The 16601-nt window shown below is 44.5% G+C and overlaps 1 protein-coding gene across 1 annotated transcript; it reads left to right on the top strand.

The window, feature by feature from the left end:
* The first annotated feature begins 675 nt into the window (after positions 1 to 675).
* On the top strand, positions 676 to 16351 carry dna2 (DNA replication helicase/nuclease 2). The gene is made up of 22 exons (XM_088635381.1): positions 676 to 994; positions 1098 to 1145; positions 2204 to 3270; positions 4002 to 4175; positions 4561 to 4744; positions 5532 to 5680; positions 6077 to 6208; positions 7006 to 7231; positions 7386 to 7503; positions 7917 to 8076; positions 8219 to 8413; positions 9145 to 9375; positions 9565 to 9681; positions 9931 to 10040; positions 11530 to 11639; positions 12530 to 12754; positions 12972 to 13165; positions 13431 to 13520; positions 13646 to 13853; positions 14677 to 14766; positions 15373 to 15555; positions 15966 to 16351. Exons 1-22 carry the CDS (start codon positions 965 to 967, stop codon positions 16128 to 16130), a joined length of 4206 nt encoding a protein of 1401 aa, XP_088491507.1. The 5' UTR covers positions 676 to 964; the 3' UTR covers positions 16131 to 16351.
* Positions 16352 to 16601: the final 250 nt, after the last annotated feature.

The following is a 16601-nucleotide window of genomic DNA, read 5'->3' as shown; positions in this document are numbered from 1 at the left end:
ACTATGCAACACCATTTTAACATTTGTTAAGAAATGCTTAAGTTAAGAACAGAGGAAATAAATAACCACAAAGAGATGTGCGTTATCCTTCACATAAATATATAAATTACAACTTCTGGCCAACATAAACATTTTTAGAGCAAAGGAAATTGAACTACAGACTAAAAACAGACTTCTGATCTATAAACTTTAAAATGATGATTTTTTAATGAAAGCAGTTTCTGTGGTAATCGAGAACGTTCCCATTTAACTCAAGTTTCAATATGATCACATGTATTTCTCCCCGCTTGTCAGCGTACTGTAGAAGCGTTGCACCCTTATACTTATACAAGGTACATCACTAGTTTTACAACAGTGTCCCCTAGTGAACAAGCATGCGCAATACTGCTGGAAAGTAGTCTTCTTATACTACACCTGAAAAACTGTGTCCAAACTGTACGGTACAAAAATAAAGAACGCGTTTTGAACACAAACAATTGTATTTCTACAGCTGGGGAAATTCTAAAATATGTAGTTACTACAATGTAAGCGGCTTTTGAATTTGTATCTTCGTTTATGAAACTCAACGCCCATTGGAAACGCAAGCTTGGCCAGTCGGAAGTACCGCCCTCTCAGATGTGCGCTTTCTTATTCGACAGCGTCTTCGCTCCTGGGAAGCTTCCTGCCGGCGCGAAATTTACAGTCGGTTTACTTTTCAGTGCTCAAACATTTGCTAGATTTGATTCATGCAGATTACAGAATGAAAGATCGAGGGATACAAGCGTATTTATTAAATTGAATCCTCAGTGAAATAAAGTTTCGCTGAGTCGTTTCTCGACTCAATCAATCAACCAAGGAAAATCTTATATGTACTTAGCAGCACATTGTTTTGGTATTTGTTAGTATTTTACTTCCTTCTCGCTGAACGTATTGATTAATCATCTTTTTAAAAAGACTCTACTTTTAAATACACAGAACACGGAAAATGCTGAAATCAAAGCTGAAGAATAAACCGGTTTGTGTTTTCCCCCGATTTTATTTTTGCTTGTAAATAGACAATTTATTGTGCACTTGGTGATAGTTGACAAAATGTGTTTTGTGTCTCGTTTCAATCTTAGGTGGGGATCGCAAACAACCAGAAAAATATTGCCGCTTTTTTCTCAAAGGTAAGTTTTTCCTGTACTAAATAATAATTAATAATATCAAAGACGGAAAAACTCAAACCATAATATAAATTCAAAGTTATAGCAAACCTTTGCAGTTCTGGTCAAGTCTTGACAAAATGTGTCTGAAACGAGGTGAATCTCTGAATTAGCCTGTTAAATGTAGTGAGTGGTTAACGAATGGGAGTTCAGTCCTGGTAGTGGAGACACTGGTTTGTCGACAGTTTCAAGGTTTCTAAAGCAAAAGCACTCGAAGAGCTGGTAGACGCTTTTAAATTAATCGAGGTAAGCCAGTAAATCAGCTGGTTGAGCTGAGCTGGAATGAAAATTCATAGATACACTGTCCCGCCAGAACCAGGACTAGACACCACTAGGTGGCCTTTCCTATCGCTGGGCTTCTCTCAAAGTGATCCTGATTACTAGGTCATGGCATCGCATGATCAGCAAAAACATTAAAGACTGAATACCTTTCACCTTACTGCATAATAGTGCATCTAAATTGACTGTGGAACCCGCTTGCTGTACCTATGTATGGGGTAAATGTAAGGGTAATTACAAATTAATACTTATTACATAAAGTCAGTTAATCTAATCTTTGTATTTTTGGTTAAGACCTAATGAAGAAACAACTTTACATTTGATGACTGCTCTTGGGTTTTAAGTGACCAAGAGCAGTTTTTCTGTATTGGCTTAAAGTCATTAATAGCTTTATTTTGCAAGCCTTCATTTTTTACAAATGACTTTTTGGAGACGGTGCGAAAAGATATGTTATTCGATTTTAAGTACTTAAAAAACACAAGTTACTTTTTTAGTAAATCAAACAATTTGACAATTGAAAGTCAAATGAAAACCGGTCTTCACTCTCTGTAGAGCAGCATTTCTAAGGACCTCTGTTTGTATGAGTGACCTGTGTGCTGATCACTTGCTTTGCAGTGGTGAAGTCGTTCATGTTGTGTATTAACATATTTTCCCACATATCTGTCGGAAGAACCGTTGCCCTCTAGTAGTGTCTCTTTATCTACATTTCTTCTCTGCTCACAGTTTTTTCTGCATTGTTCTAGAAGCCGGTATCCAGCTCGAATGGTTTGCGCCACGTGGCGCTTGAGAAGGCTGATGCCAAGAGCATCGTCTTCAGCCTTCTGGGAAGCAGTGATGAAGAGATTGAAAACGTTCCCGTGTCGCCTCTCTCAACGTGGGACCCCTATTCTGTGCCCGAGACGCCAGACAGCCAGATCGGATCCCCGAACCCGGGCAGGGAGCTGGGCGGTGAGGCCCGGTCTCCCGTTTCGCGGCCCCTGGATCTAGCCAGAACGACAGAAAAGACCCTTGCCTCCCGAAGGGCTGTCTTGGCCCTTGGGCCTGTGAGGCGCTCTTCAGCTCCCCTGCTGCCGGCCAGTCACAGCTGTGTGAACCAAGGCGCCTCTGTGAAAAGGACCATTTGCAGTCCGGTGGAGATGCAGAAACACAAGAGGTTGAAAAAAACCCTTGTCAAGAGGCCTCTGCTCAACAGTAGCAACGGCATGATTGTCAAGGCCTCCGAGGATGATTTCTTGGATGAGTGCTTGAAGATTATTGGTGATTCCCCATCGGAAATGAAGCGTGGGCCCACGATCGTCAAAAGCCCAGTAGGGGGTGCAGGGGACAAAAAAGAAAACAAATGTGGTCCCAAGAGCCTTCCCAAGAGCACCAGACCTCAGGATTCTTCTGCCAGGAAGCACAGCACACCGTTGAGCTTGAGGCCTTTAAATGTGATGTGCACGGAGGCCAAGGAGCCCTCTGGCTTGACCTTTCCCAGCAGTAGCTGCAGTTCCAGCGAGGGCGAAGGAACCCTCTTTACCAAAATTTCGGAGCAGAAAGAGGTCCTTCGCTTGGCCGATCCCTTTGACGAAGCTCCCGGGAGCTTAGCGGAGGCCCTGCCCTGGGCGGAAAGGCTCCTGAAGAGCGAAGAGGTGGCCCGGCGGGGCCCGAGTGGCGCGGCCGCGTGTGTGTCTGGCGCTGACGCTCCCCCGGTCACAGGTGGAAGTGATCCCGCCTCAGAGGGCGACCTGGCTGGGGTGGAGGAGGGCTGGTTCGACGATGTCATGGAGCCGAGTTGCAGAGAGCCAGAGCCAACAAAATTAGCTGCCAAGTAAGAAGCCATCAAGAGTTTTAATTCTTCGAGGCGTGCGAGACTAAAGTATTCTCTTCTGTTTTAAGACCTAGCGGGCATTGTCCTTCTATGCGCATTTGTGACCATAGGTAGATGGTAAAAATGAGAATGCAGAGGTTTGTTCATCTCTCCTAGGTCTCGGCACAAGGGCTCGGGAGAGTCAGGTGTTTATGGTAGCTGTTGGACCTCAGAATATAATCTGAAGAATGTGATACCTGATACATTCATAAACTCATAAACATTCATAAAGGATGGAAAAGTGCTAAAAACAATCAGGAGGGCACTCCACGCAGTGGAGAAGTGAGAAATACCTTCAACTGAATTCAGAGGAAACTTGAGGGAGGACAGATTGTTCAAGGCCAGATTGTCATTTAGCAATGACACAGAAGTTAACACCCTGTCTCTTTCAAGTATCTTTAATATCAAAGTAGGTTGATTAGTAAAACATTTAATACACCGCTATCAATGCACATATTTAATTGGGTGAATTTCTTCTTAACGTTTTCAAACCTGGAAAAGTAGACCCAGTTCAATCTATGGTTTATATAATGACATGTGATGAGGTCACGTATAGCACATGACATTTTTAAATAAAGGTTAGAAGTTTTTATTTTTCCCACAGATGTTTTGGTTAGTATGGATCTGTGGTGTTGCCCATTTTTTTACTTTGATCCAGCTAGTTATTTAATTGATTACATTTTGTATTCCAGCAAACAGAAGCTAATCCCTGAGTACGCCATCCTGTCTTCTGGGGTTCACAACAGATACTGGGTTCTGGATGTGAAGGAGGTTGTGGAGGCACAGGGCTGCCAAGAGAAACACTTGACTATCACTGCCTCGGTGTCCGGCCAGCCCACTGAGCTCTGTGTTCTGAAGGACAGCTGGTAACTCAGTCCCATTATGCTTAGAGCTCAGCAATATCGAACTGAAGTAATGTCTTCTGTCGACTGAATGACGTGTCCTCCCCTCCCTTACTTATGGTCACAGTAACAAAAAGTTTGTGATTTTTGGAAACGTGCTACTGTACCTTGTTTTTACTTTAACTTTCCTAGCAATTCTACCTTTTTTAAGAGAGAAGGGGCTAATATAAGTAAACTGCAGATAGATCCTATAGGATGTTGTTGACAAATTGAGGCTCGTCTGTGATGGCAAAAAGCATAGGTTTTTGATGTGGAGATAGGATGATATATTAAAGGAGAATAAGTTAATATAATAGCCTTACAAGAAGTGTGAACTCCTGTGTCATCAAAGTCATCTCTGTTTTCTCAGGGAGTCAACCCCAGTCCAGAGGGGTGACATTGTTCATCTAGAGGGCGCCAGTATATCAGGCAGATGGGTTATCGACAGAAACTCTGGGTTTTTGATTCTGTCACCCGACCTGCTAATTTCGGGAACCAGCATTGCCAACAGCATCCGCTGTATGAGACGAGCTGTACTGAGCGAGCGCTTTAAGGTCAGAGAACATGTGGGTTAACAAAGCTGCATACTGTGATCTTTATTAGCATGTTGAATTTTCTGACCTTTAAATGTTATATTTCACTGGGTGGGGTCATAGTGGAAACATTGCTTTAGGCAAGAGTGTTTATGTCTTTGTTGTTGAAACTGTTGCTTTTTCAGCTCAGAGAGGGCGGCTGCACCAGATAGCTCCCGTTCGATATAAGCAGGGGAGGTCCTGTTTCATTTTATTTTCTGTAGGTAATTTAAAGGGAGTGTAAAGCCAATAGAGGGAGGCATGGTGGCGCAGTGGCTAACATTTCTGCCTTGCAGCACTAGGGCCCAGGGTTCAATTCCCAAGGTGCTATCTGCATGACGTTTTTAGGTTTGTTTTTCAAAACAAACCTACAAACACAGGGGGTTTGCTCCGGGTGCTCCGGTTTCTTCCCACAGTCCAAAGACACAGTGGTAGGTGAACTGGCTCCTGGGAAAACTGGGACAGGCTCCAGCTCCTCTGTGCCCCTGAAATGGGTGACGTAGATAGAAAATGGATGGATGGTAAAGTTAAAACGGCGCTTAAAATTTTTGCCACTCAATGTAAAGTGAAAACATCAGTTGCTTTTCAGTTATGTTGGAAGTATATGGGCTAATAGCAAATTGTTTATAAGCATTTCACTGCATTTGTGCATATGTCAAATGAACTGAACTTTCTGACCTAATTAGAAAATAAGATGAGAGAGGAGGAGAAGGAATGAAGAGCTTGAAGCCTCTGATGAGTTTTAAAATATATGCTTGTTGTGTTCCAGGCTTTTGACAAAAGCACGAAGCAGATGTTGGTGGGCACCATCGTTCACGAGATCTTCCAGAGAGCCGCTGTTTGTGGAGACTTCTCAGAGGGGCGGCTGCAGGACTTAACCAGCCAGCTGCTGCTCGGTCCCAAGTTCCTCGGAGAGATGTGAGGCCCCGGCCAAGCTGACCGATTCATTTTTGTGTTTCTTTCAATAGGTGGCTTTAGTGAACACCTCAGTGTTTTTCAGTTGACTTCTGTAAATTCCCATAGCCAAACCAGTTAATTCCCACACCATTCCCAGGCATGGTTTTTGCATCTATTAGTTGACTCAATCATATTTTTTTAACCTGTGTCACGGTGGAGGAGTTTTATTAGTAGTAGTAGTAAATTACAAATAAGTGTTTTGCAGGTTTTGCATTCCTATCGTCGCTCATCAGTATAGTAAATTTATTGTTTTAAGTTTAAGTCACAGGATGGTGATGCAGGCTTTCTAATAATGGATTAATCTCAGCTCACCAGGGATCTTTTTCATCTTGCTTTTCTTCTTTTGCCATTGTGCAGGTACACCCTAAAGCTGGGTCAAGCAGACATACAGCAGGAAGTCGAAGAGTATTTGCCTTCGCTCTCAAATTGGGCAAGCAGCTACTTCCACGCTTCTGAACAGGCAGGGCTGAAGCAGCTAGAGATGAAATTGTGAGTTTGTTTTGAGGGGGTCAGCCGTAGTGTGGGGAAGAACCGGGTCTTTTTTATTTAATCTCTGGGAAATGAAAATATTTGAGAGGTTTGGTTTTGGCTTAAATTGTGTAACACCCGGGGAAACATGTAGGCCTTGGGTAATAATAATAATTAATAATTGTTTACACTTAAATAGCGCTTTTCTGGACACTCCACTCAAAGCGCTTTAGAGGTAATGGGGGCTCCCCTCCACCACCACCAATGTGCAGCATCCACCTGGATGATGCGACGGCAGCCACACTGCGCCAGAACGCTCACCACACATCAGCTATCTGTGGGGAGGAGAGCAGAGTAATGTAGCCAATTCATAGATGGGGATTATAAGGAGGCAGTGATTGGTAAGGGCCAATGGGAAATTTGGTTACACCCCTACTCTTTTCGAGAAACACCCTGGGATTTTTAATGACCACAGATTCAGGGCCTCGGTTTTACGTCTCATCCGAAGGACGGCACCTGTTTACAGTATAGTGTCCCCGTCACTATACTGGGACATTAGGACCCACATGGACCACAGTTGTGAGCGCCCTCTGCTGGCCCCACTAACACCTCTTCCAGCAGCAACCTTAGTTTTTCCCAGGAGGTCTCCCATCCAGGTACTGACCAGGCTCACACCTGCTGAGCTTCAGTGGGTTGCCAGTTGTGAGTTGCAGGGTGATATGGCTGCTGGCTGGGTAGTGTAATGTTCCACAAGAAAGCAAAGCAGAAACAAACATATTCAAACCTAAACTCCTATTTTTCTCATGATCTTCCTTTAGGCCAAGTGACGGGAGCCTGAGCAAACAAGATGCAGCCTGCGGCGTCTCGGTCGCTGAATTCCTGGACATCGAGGAGAACATCTGGTCCCCGCGGTTTGGCTTGAAGGGGAAGATTGACCTCACAGCTGGTGTGAAGATCCATCGCCGGGGCCGAACGCAGCAGAGAGTGATGCCTCTGGAGCTCAAGACTGGGAAAGAGTCCAACTCCATAGAACATCGTAGTCAGGTACGGGCAAAGTGTTGGAGTTCCCAGGGCGTATGGGGTGGGCTTTTGAAATGTTCAAGTCAGCCTTGCGCATTTCTCAACTCTCAGACTTACATTGCTTAGCTGTTATCTTTATATTTTGCACAGTTTATTCAGTCTTGGGAATCGTCCACAGGTCATCCTGTACACACTGATGAGCTTGGAGAGACGCAGCGACCCTGAAGCAGGTTTTCTCATCTACCTCAAGACTGGCAACATGCTTCCCATCGTAGGCAACCACATGGACAGGAGAGGTAGGCCAGTCGGTGAAAGACTTTCACTGTTGTGTGGAAGGTACATTAGAGGCTTCAAGTTTATAAAGCTCTCTGGGGCTGTTCAGTATCATTGCTATGCTTTTTGCAAGAACTTTCAGAGCAACTCCTGGGTTTTCCTTATTATTGCTGTGACCACAGTGTATAATGTGGAGTCTCGTGAACAAACATTGCTTGACAGTTGTTTTTAATGATGCAATAAGCGATCGGAATGAGTCCTGCCACAGCTTACAATCTTGTAGACTTCATTTTGTGCCACTGCTTATGGGAATTTTTCAGGTACCCTGAATGAGTTCAGAGCTCTTAACAAAAGGCAAGTATAAGACTTGATTACAGTTGCATACAAATGTAAGAAAACCTTGGATAACTTCTTTGTGTTAAATTTTATTTATCAGAGCTGCTGAAGTTGAGAAACACGTTGGCGTATTACCTTAGCAACAGCGTGGAACGTACTGACAGCAAGTCTCCCCAATTGGCATCGATGCCACCTACCATTAACGACCGCCAGGTCTGCAAATACTGCCCCCAGATGAGGAACTGTGCCCTCTACAACAGGTAGGATTGGCTCGGCCCACACTTGGGAATTTCAGTCGAGCCGGCTGTTTTGTGTAGCGGAGTAATCAGCGAACTTCAGGAAGTTCGAAAGATGAACCTGCAAAGTAAACGCCTCAAGGTAGCATCGGTGTCTTGTTTGCAGAGCTATAGAGAGAGAGAGCTGTGGGGAGCCTGCATCACAACAGCTGCCAGCTTTTCTGGAGGAGGAGAGCCAGCACTTGAACGAGACCCACTTCCTGTACTTCAGCCACTGGTTCCTGCTGTGTGCGCTGGAGAGCCGCACCTTGGAGCGCAGAGGGGGCCGCAAGAGCATATGGCTGCTGTCAGCCAATGAGAGGCAAGTGATATCTTGCTGGACATGCTGTTGGGTCGGTTGGCGTTACGGGCAGTTGTTTTTTCAGTCAAAATGAAAAGTGTTTTTTGTTTTTAAATGAACCTGACCAGCCTCTTGGTTTCCCAAGTTCAAGCTGTCAATGGAAGTTTAGGTTCAGGTCCCTAGCTAATGACTTAGTCCTGCCAAGGGCTGCCTTCCCAGAAGCCACCTGGCTTGCAATGATGTCACGTGGAGTGAGCTTCTGTTCTACTCCACTCAGTGCTGAACCTTCTGGGAGCCGCTGTCAAAAGGTGTATGGCCTGGTGGCTGGGCAGGGCAGAGGAACTTGTCTGCACTGCTTGCTATGTACAGGAGCCATTGCTCTGAGCCAGCACAATCTGGGTGTACAGATTGGATTGGTAAATAACAATATTTGGTAATCCTTAATGAAAAAAAAATGCCTAAAAGTGACAGTTTGACCACTTCAGCAATTATGTTTTTGGATTTGAAACACACAGAATGTATTGCGATTCCTGGTACTAACTCATCCCTGTGCTGCTCATTTAGATGATCAGTCAGGAAAGGGTTTTGTAGCACTGAGATACAGGTTTGTAGTGTTTCCTGCACTGAGTGTAACTATTCTGTAGTGTTAGTCTGACCCCGAGCGACAGTACTGCAGCCTCGGAGAGGTGGTGAGTTGTTTCAGGCAGGTCTAAGCGCTGCCACTGTGGAAACGGTTCTGCTCTCTGCCCTAGAGAGAAGAGTGGCGGGTGTGTTGGCAACCTCTTGCGAAGCGGTCAGGTGGAGGCGGCCTCAGACAACAAGTACACACACCGGTTTGAGGGCCACAACGGAGAGATCCCGGAGACGAGTCTGATGGTGGGCGACCGGGTCGTCGTGAGTGACCAGGAAGCAAAGCTCATCGCTGTGGCCTCTGGGTACATCACAGAAGTGACCAGGACTTGTATAACCTGCACGCTGGATCGGTGAGACTCTTAATACCTGCAATGTTGGCGTCTGCGTTACCTGTTAAAAGGACGCTTATCCGATGATCTATTGTGGACTAATAATAGCAGTGTAAAAGAATAACTGTCCGTTTGTTTTCAAGAATTACCTTGAAAGAAATGGTTGTACGTGTGTTATAATTTAATTCCAAACTTTTTTTTTCTTTACAGAAACCTTTCAAGGCACTCCTCGGACATTGTTTTCCGACTGGACCAGGATGAGGGGGTGGGTGGCCTGGACGCTCACTTGGGAAACTTGTCCAGGCTCATGGAGAACTCCCCTGCCAGGTTCGTGGTCCCGGCGACCTTCATGAAACTGTCCTCTTTGTGACCAAGTGTGTACAACTCACCCTCCATCTCGGAACAGAATGGGATAGCCTGTGTAACTTAAGATTATTTTCAAACGGATTTCTCAGGGTTTTCAAGTACCAGCAGAATGTGGGAAGAGAGTGAAAGCTTTCTCTAGCTAAGGTCGTACTTGTGGAGGTTTGTTTCTTCAGTGATATGTGAGATCACTGATTTTGTGTGATTCTACAGTGGAAAACTTCGGGAGCTCATTGTGGAATTCCGGCCTCCGCAGTTTGTGCAAAATCTGAGCAGTGTCTTGCCCCGTGAAGCCAAAGACATTGTTGCCGACATCTTAAAAGGTACATTGCGAGCTGCTCACTTTTTTTAGCTCCTTGGTTGGGCCTTTCTGCAAAGACATTGTTGCCGACATCTTAAAAGGTACATTGCGAGCTGCTCACTTTTTTTAGCTCCTTGGTTGGGCCTTTCTGGAGACAGTTCATTGAAAACCCTGGCGTATTAAGTTGTAAATTCAAGCTTTCTAACAGAGCTAAAAATGTCCTTTAGCCCTTGAAATGTTCTGTGAAATAAAATGTATTTTCAGTTATAACTTTACCAGCATCCCAGACATCCAAGCAACGTTCCATCCTGCCCAGTAATGACCTAGTTGATGAGTTGACAAGGTTCAGTGCATTTAAGAGGAGGCTCTTTGACTCATTTAAAGGGGAATGTAGTCACAATTTCTCAGACCAGTTAATAACACTTGGTAACAAGATAAATTAATTGACGTTACTGAATATTTTTACAAATTTTGAATTGAGCACAAAATGATTAACCTTGTGAAAGTACTATGAGTCAAACCTCAAACCCCTGGTTTCGATATGGGCGAACGTTCACACGAATAGCAACCATATGCAGCCCTTCCTGCTCACTAGTCGCCGTGATTAATGTGATATGGAAGCAAGTGCATACAGATTGTGTAGCAGACATTTCACCACAGAAATGTTCCAATGTGATCTGCATGCATAGTTAACAAGTAAATAGTATTTCTCAGCAAAACCGTCTCAAAGTCAAGAGCAATATTTCTATTGGATTACAAGAGATTCAGACTGTCATAGGGCTACGTCACGTCAAGTTCACAGAAGTTCTGTTGCCTCGTTCTGAATCACAGAATATGATGCTGGGTGTACCTGGAAATTGATTCCATTGTAAAAATTGGACATTTTGACAAGTTATTGTGTACATTTTACTTATTGTCATTTGAAATGTACTCATCAATGCTCATTCTTCCTAACCCTGAAATGTAAAAATAGTGTTGTGGTTCCCCTTTAGAAAATGTCAGTAAACCAGTACATGAAGAAGTAAATACATGTTTAAATTATTGAAAATCACAGATGGTGAACTTAAAAATGAATCTTAATCAGACCAGAAATTCTGAACATTCATAAACTCCACTCAAGGTGTTGTTAATCAATTTTCAGAAAAAAGATGGACTTGTCTCAGAAAATCTGGTTATTGTTTTTTATCACCTCTGAATAGGACTCAAATTATATATATATCCAATAACTCTATACCATTTAACAAAATGTTTTTTTCACCATAATTGTTTACTTTTACTAACAGCAAATTCAGCAGGAACCAAAATTGTTTCAAAACACCTCAGTTGGCCACATCAAGCTCTGGATCTGTCCATCTGCATGTAGACTCAGGCTTTTATGAATATTTATGAATATTAAAGCTCTAGGTTGCTTAGTTAAATCCTTTAATAAATTACTAGCTATCAGAGGAGCTGTATGACATCAGATGGCCTTATTTTTAATTTAGTCTCTAACTCTTCTATTTTTGATCTAGGGCTGAACAAACCTCAGAAACAGGCCATGAAAAGGGTTCTGCTGTGTAAAGATTACACTCTTATTGTGGGGATGCCAGGCACTGGAAAAACTACCACCATATGCACCTTGGTAAGAGCTGCCTTGTTTGTATATCACACATTACAGATAATCCCCAGGAAAATGTGCATCAGAACGGTCCCTTTCTATTATTTATTATTAGTTCTATTATTTTTTATTTCAGAAATTCCCCGCAAAAGATTAAATTGACTCAATGTAATGTCCCATCTCTGCTGGTTCCCATTTATGTAAATAGTTAATTACATACAAATGTAAAGTAATTGTAAAATGAAAGATGAAAGCAGTAAATTATTTTATTTTGTATATGTTCTGCTTGGAAATTGAACCAATTTGGTTGTAGATTCCGTGAAGGTTATATGTGAATCTTAGTCACATATTTAATATCCTTTTTTAATATCCCGAGGCTCTGTTTGGATTAAGTCCAAATGTGCTCATGTGGCCTTCTCAGCATAAACATGATGCGGTTGTCTAGTGATGTGTTTCTCAAGGATCTTTCTGCTCAGAGAGGGCAGTGTTGTATATCACCAGCAGTAGAGGAGGCCACACTTGAGCCTTCAGTCGCTGTATTTAAAGTAAAACATCTTCTTGTGACAACCCCTTGCATTTCCTCAGGCAGCTTTGCGGACTGACTGCTTTAAGCTAGGGTAGCACAGAAAGAAAGACACAAAAATACATCCCTTGGAATAAGACGGTTTCAACAGCTCTGGCACAACAGTGCTTTAAGCTGCCTAATTTCCCATTTTCTTTATTATTTTAAAAAAGGATAAATTATAAATAATAGAAAGTAAATTAAAAAATGCCCTATTGACAGAGCGTGCAATGGGCTGTAACTGACTGTAGTACATGTCATGATGATGGATTGCAATGATCACGGTGATGACGTTCCCCATTATAAGGCCGTGACTAGATCCAGTTTTCACGCTGAGCTTCGTGTTGTCCAGGTGAGGATCTTGCACGCCTGTGGCTTCAGCGTGCTGGTGACCAGCTACACCCATTCCGCCGTGGACAACCTCCTGCTCAAGCTGAAGAAGTTCAAGATCGGCTTCCTGCGCCTGGGGCGCGCGCAGAAGGTCCACCCAGACATCCGGCCCTACACGGACGAGCAGAAGTGCCGCTCGCGGTCCATTCGGACCCTGGCCGAGCTGGAGCAGCTGTACAGCAGCGAGGTGAGTCGGCGCTGCGAAGACGGGGAGGGGAGACCGTCGCCTTCCCCTGGCGCAGCACAGACACACCGAGGAAGGAGGAGATTTGAGTAATCTTCTCTAGTTCTCCCTTTTCTTTGCTCAGAGCCTTCCAGCTCCGAGCCTGTGGAGTCCGACCGTACAGGCAGTCTGCTGCTCTGTCGTAGTGTCTGAGCTCCTGTGCTCCTCTCTGTCCCCCTAGCTTGTGGTGGCCACAACCTGCCTGGGCGTGAAACACCCCATCTTCAGCCGGCGGCGCTTTGACTTCTGCATCGTGGACGAGGCGTCTCAGATCAGCCAGCCCGTGTGCCTGGGGCCCCTGTTCTACGCGGAGCGCTTTGTGCTGGTGGGGGATCACCAGCAGCTGCCGCCCATCGTTCAGAACTCGGACGCCAGGTGAGCTGGGCGGCAGGGGACTGGGCTGAGGCACGCCACTGCCCGTCTCTCGCTTTGGGCCACGGCCCCAGTCGCTGTGCTGTGGGATTCGAGCCGTGTGCTGCTTGGTGTTTGCAACCGATGTCCTTAGGGGACCTTCTGGTCAGAGAGGTTTTGACTTCTGATTCTTGGGATCCCGTGGTTCGGTGTTAGGCTTAGTCTGCCTGTGCAGTCATTTTAAAAAGCTCAGAAACTAGAACTGGCGTTTTTTTGTTGCTGTTTACAGGGCTCTTGGCATGGATGAGAGTTTGTTCAAACGCCTGGAGCGCCACAGCGACGCTGTGGTCCAGCTGACAGTGCAGTACAGGATGAACAGGTAGGCAGCTATCCTTGGAGAACTTGAAATGGAAGTGCCAGTTTTTTTCTCATCTCTTTTCACCTTTTCATTCATGCTTTGGATTAAGTAATTGCCGTGTCCTTCACCGTTGCTTCTGTTTTTAGCAAAATCATGTGCCTGAGCAACACCCTGGTGTACGGAGGGAAGCTGGAGTGTGGGTCTGAGAGAACAGCCAGCGCTGTGGTCCAGCTTCCAGCATGGGGTGCTGTGGAGCAGGAGCTGGCCCTTGCCTGGAACAGGGCTGACAGCTTGAGCTGGATAAGAGGAGCCCTGGAACCTGGGAACCCTGTCTGTTTCCTCAATACTGCGGAGGTGGGACACCAGGGCTGCTGCTCGAACACTGCTGTGTTTTCCCGTTTTTGGTTGGATAATAAAACGTTTTTAAATGCTGATACGGGGACCTCTTGAGTCCCTTAACTAGTAAGCTGTTGGAATGCAGGATTGTTTCTCTGGGGACTTAACATCTGGACCATAACTATATCTAGGTATCCAGCCAGAGCTCTTAGGGGTAAAGATTAAGCAGGCTTGGGTCACTGTGCATCTGTGACCCCTTCCTTTGTTACTTCGATGTCTCTGGGTGTCAGTAAGGACTGCAGGACCGCAGATTAACATGAGGCAAACTGGAAGGATCCACTTAAATTCAGACCTTCTTAATGTATGGGAAAATGAGCTGTGTTTTCTTCGTACTCTGATACAACACAAAATGCCAACACTACAGAGTTAACTGAGAGAATGGGGGCTTAAAATACCTCCCTCGTTTGCAACCAGTCTAATGAGAGCTCATCAGCATTTTAATGTTGGGGACTTGGCAGAAGATGCAGGTCAGGATGTTAGGAAAGCTCTGTCATGCCTCTAAATCTGTACAGTGTCAGGACTCTGGGTCTCAGATGATCAGCTGTAAAGCGAGTATGCTGTGTCTATTGAACAGTTACTACACGGTCCTGATCTTCAAGGGTGGTGTAGGATTTTAAGATTGTGAGCAACAATACTTTGTGACAGCTTCTGTGTGGTTCAAGATTCATTGCTGTCCTCCAAGAACAACTGAGTTAACACTAGAAATACGATGAGCAAATCAAGGCTCCTCTTGTGGGAAAACTTTACCTTCTTGTCTGACAGACTGGTTTTCCTGTTACAGGTTCCAGCCCCTGAGATTGCAGAAAAAGGAGGAATCAGTAATCCCAGGGAGGCAGTTTTGGTTCACTCAGTTGTCAGCATGCTATTGAAGGTGAGAGCTGACAGACCAATTTAAGCCCTCTCTTCAGACATTGAGCAGTTCGTCCAACTTGCACTGAGAAAGCCTTACAACCAGCCTGCCCATCTACCACAGCCCAGATCTTCAAAGTCTCAGTTCCTGTACATCGGAGGGAGAGTTTATCCTCCTTATTCAACCGGACAAGTCTGTCTAGTGCTGCACTGATATTGAACAGATTTTGTTACAGTGTAGTTTTGAAACCACCAAGGCAAATGAGTTTGTCGGCCCTGCCTTCCTGCAGTGCTGAAATCCTGCATGATAGCAAATATTAGAGCTTGAAGTGGGCTGTGGGGTCATTTCTCTTCCAGTGTATCCTCTTGGAGCAGTTTATTTCCTAAATACTTGGTTATATCCTGAAACACAATTTTTGTCCTAGTTCAGAAACAGCTGTACTTGATATCTGAATCATTATTTGTATGAAGTACCAGTATTTGCCAAGTTTGTTTTATTTTCAAAAAGTCTGCAAATACTCTGATCTTTGACTTCGTTCAAGCAGAAGAGTGCTTTCCATGATGCCATGAAATAGTTAACCCTTTAGCCACTGATGCTTGTGCCTGATTCTGACCTTCTTTTGTTTAGGCTGGCTGCAAAGCATCAGATATTGGGATTATCGCTCCTTACAGGCAGCAATTGAGGGCCATATCAGGCCTGCTGGGTAGCACTGTGTTCAGGGCGGTGGAGGTGAACACAGTAGACAAGTACCAAGGCCGGGACAAGAGCATAATCATTGTGTCTTTTGTGAGGAGTCACAGCGATGGAAACGTAAGTATCCATTTACTGGTGAAAGCCCACTCTCCCTCATCTTGTATATGGTGAATTGTGCATTGTAGACATCAGTGCCCTGGGCCCATATTCTCCACTGGGGAGAGCACACAGAGCTCCTGTTGATTTAGAAGGCAAACCTCAATGATGCTGACTACTAGGTGGGCTTTCAGTGAAATTAAAGATCGCCATCTCTGGTGAAAAGAGGACATGGCTTTTAGCCACAGTTTAGATCTTATGTGAAGAAATGGGGGGGTGGAATGAAAATCTATATTGATTGTGGCAGATGTAGATTAAAGATAAAAATGAAATGAGCCCATTTTCTTTCATTGATCGTGATGGTGCTGTGCTGTGCTTGGTGGTGTTTTATGTTCGTTAGATGTTACCACCCCGATTTCTTTTTTCAACAGCTGGGCGAGTTGCTAAAAGACTGGAGACGCCTCAACGTCGCCATCACAAGAGCCAAGCACAAGCTAATCATGTTGGGCTGTGTGCCAACACTGTGCCAGTACATGCCCCTGGAGAAACTGCTCTCTCACTTGGAAAAGGAGCAGATGATATCCTTTTTCAACTAGTGTCACAGCTAGAATTTAACAGGAAACAGTCTTGTATTCTTTCCTTTTCTTTATACAGGGTGAGAAACGTCATGACTGTAGTGTCATTTATAGTGACTGGTTTTGGAAGGGCTGTGTTTTACTTTGCCTCATCTGTTCACATGGTTGGAAATGGAAAGAATAGAAATTGGAAACAAAGAAAAAAGATTCCGGAGTGAGCTCAGTGGAGACCGTTTTATATAAAACATCTTTCAAGAGCAGGCTAGTTTCCCCAGTCTCTGCCTAATGAGTTCTGTCATTGAATACTGTTTTCCATAACTAAAGGTAACATTTTCCAGCTTCCACCAGGAGCACACGAAGCCCTCCCAAGAATATCCCTGTAATGTGAAGCCGACCTGGGAACAATAAGCCGGAGAGGAATGAAGAATCTCGCTTTCTTGTTATATACCTCAGTACCCGCTAAGGTGTTTTCATAGGTGCGTACCTAGATAA

This window comes from Lepisosteus platostomus, chromosome 6 (genome assembly GCF_059453375.1).
Source record: "Lepisosteus platostomus isolate fLepPlt1 chromosome 6, fLepPlt1.hap1, whole genome shotgun sequence".
Lineage (NCBI taxonomy): Eukaryota > Metazoa > Chordata > Actinopteri > Semionotiformes > Lepisosteidae > Lepisosteus > Lepisosteus platostomus.
The sequence above is the reverse complement of the archived record's forward strand: the minus strand, read 5'-3'. Positions and strand labels throughout refer to the sequence as shown.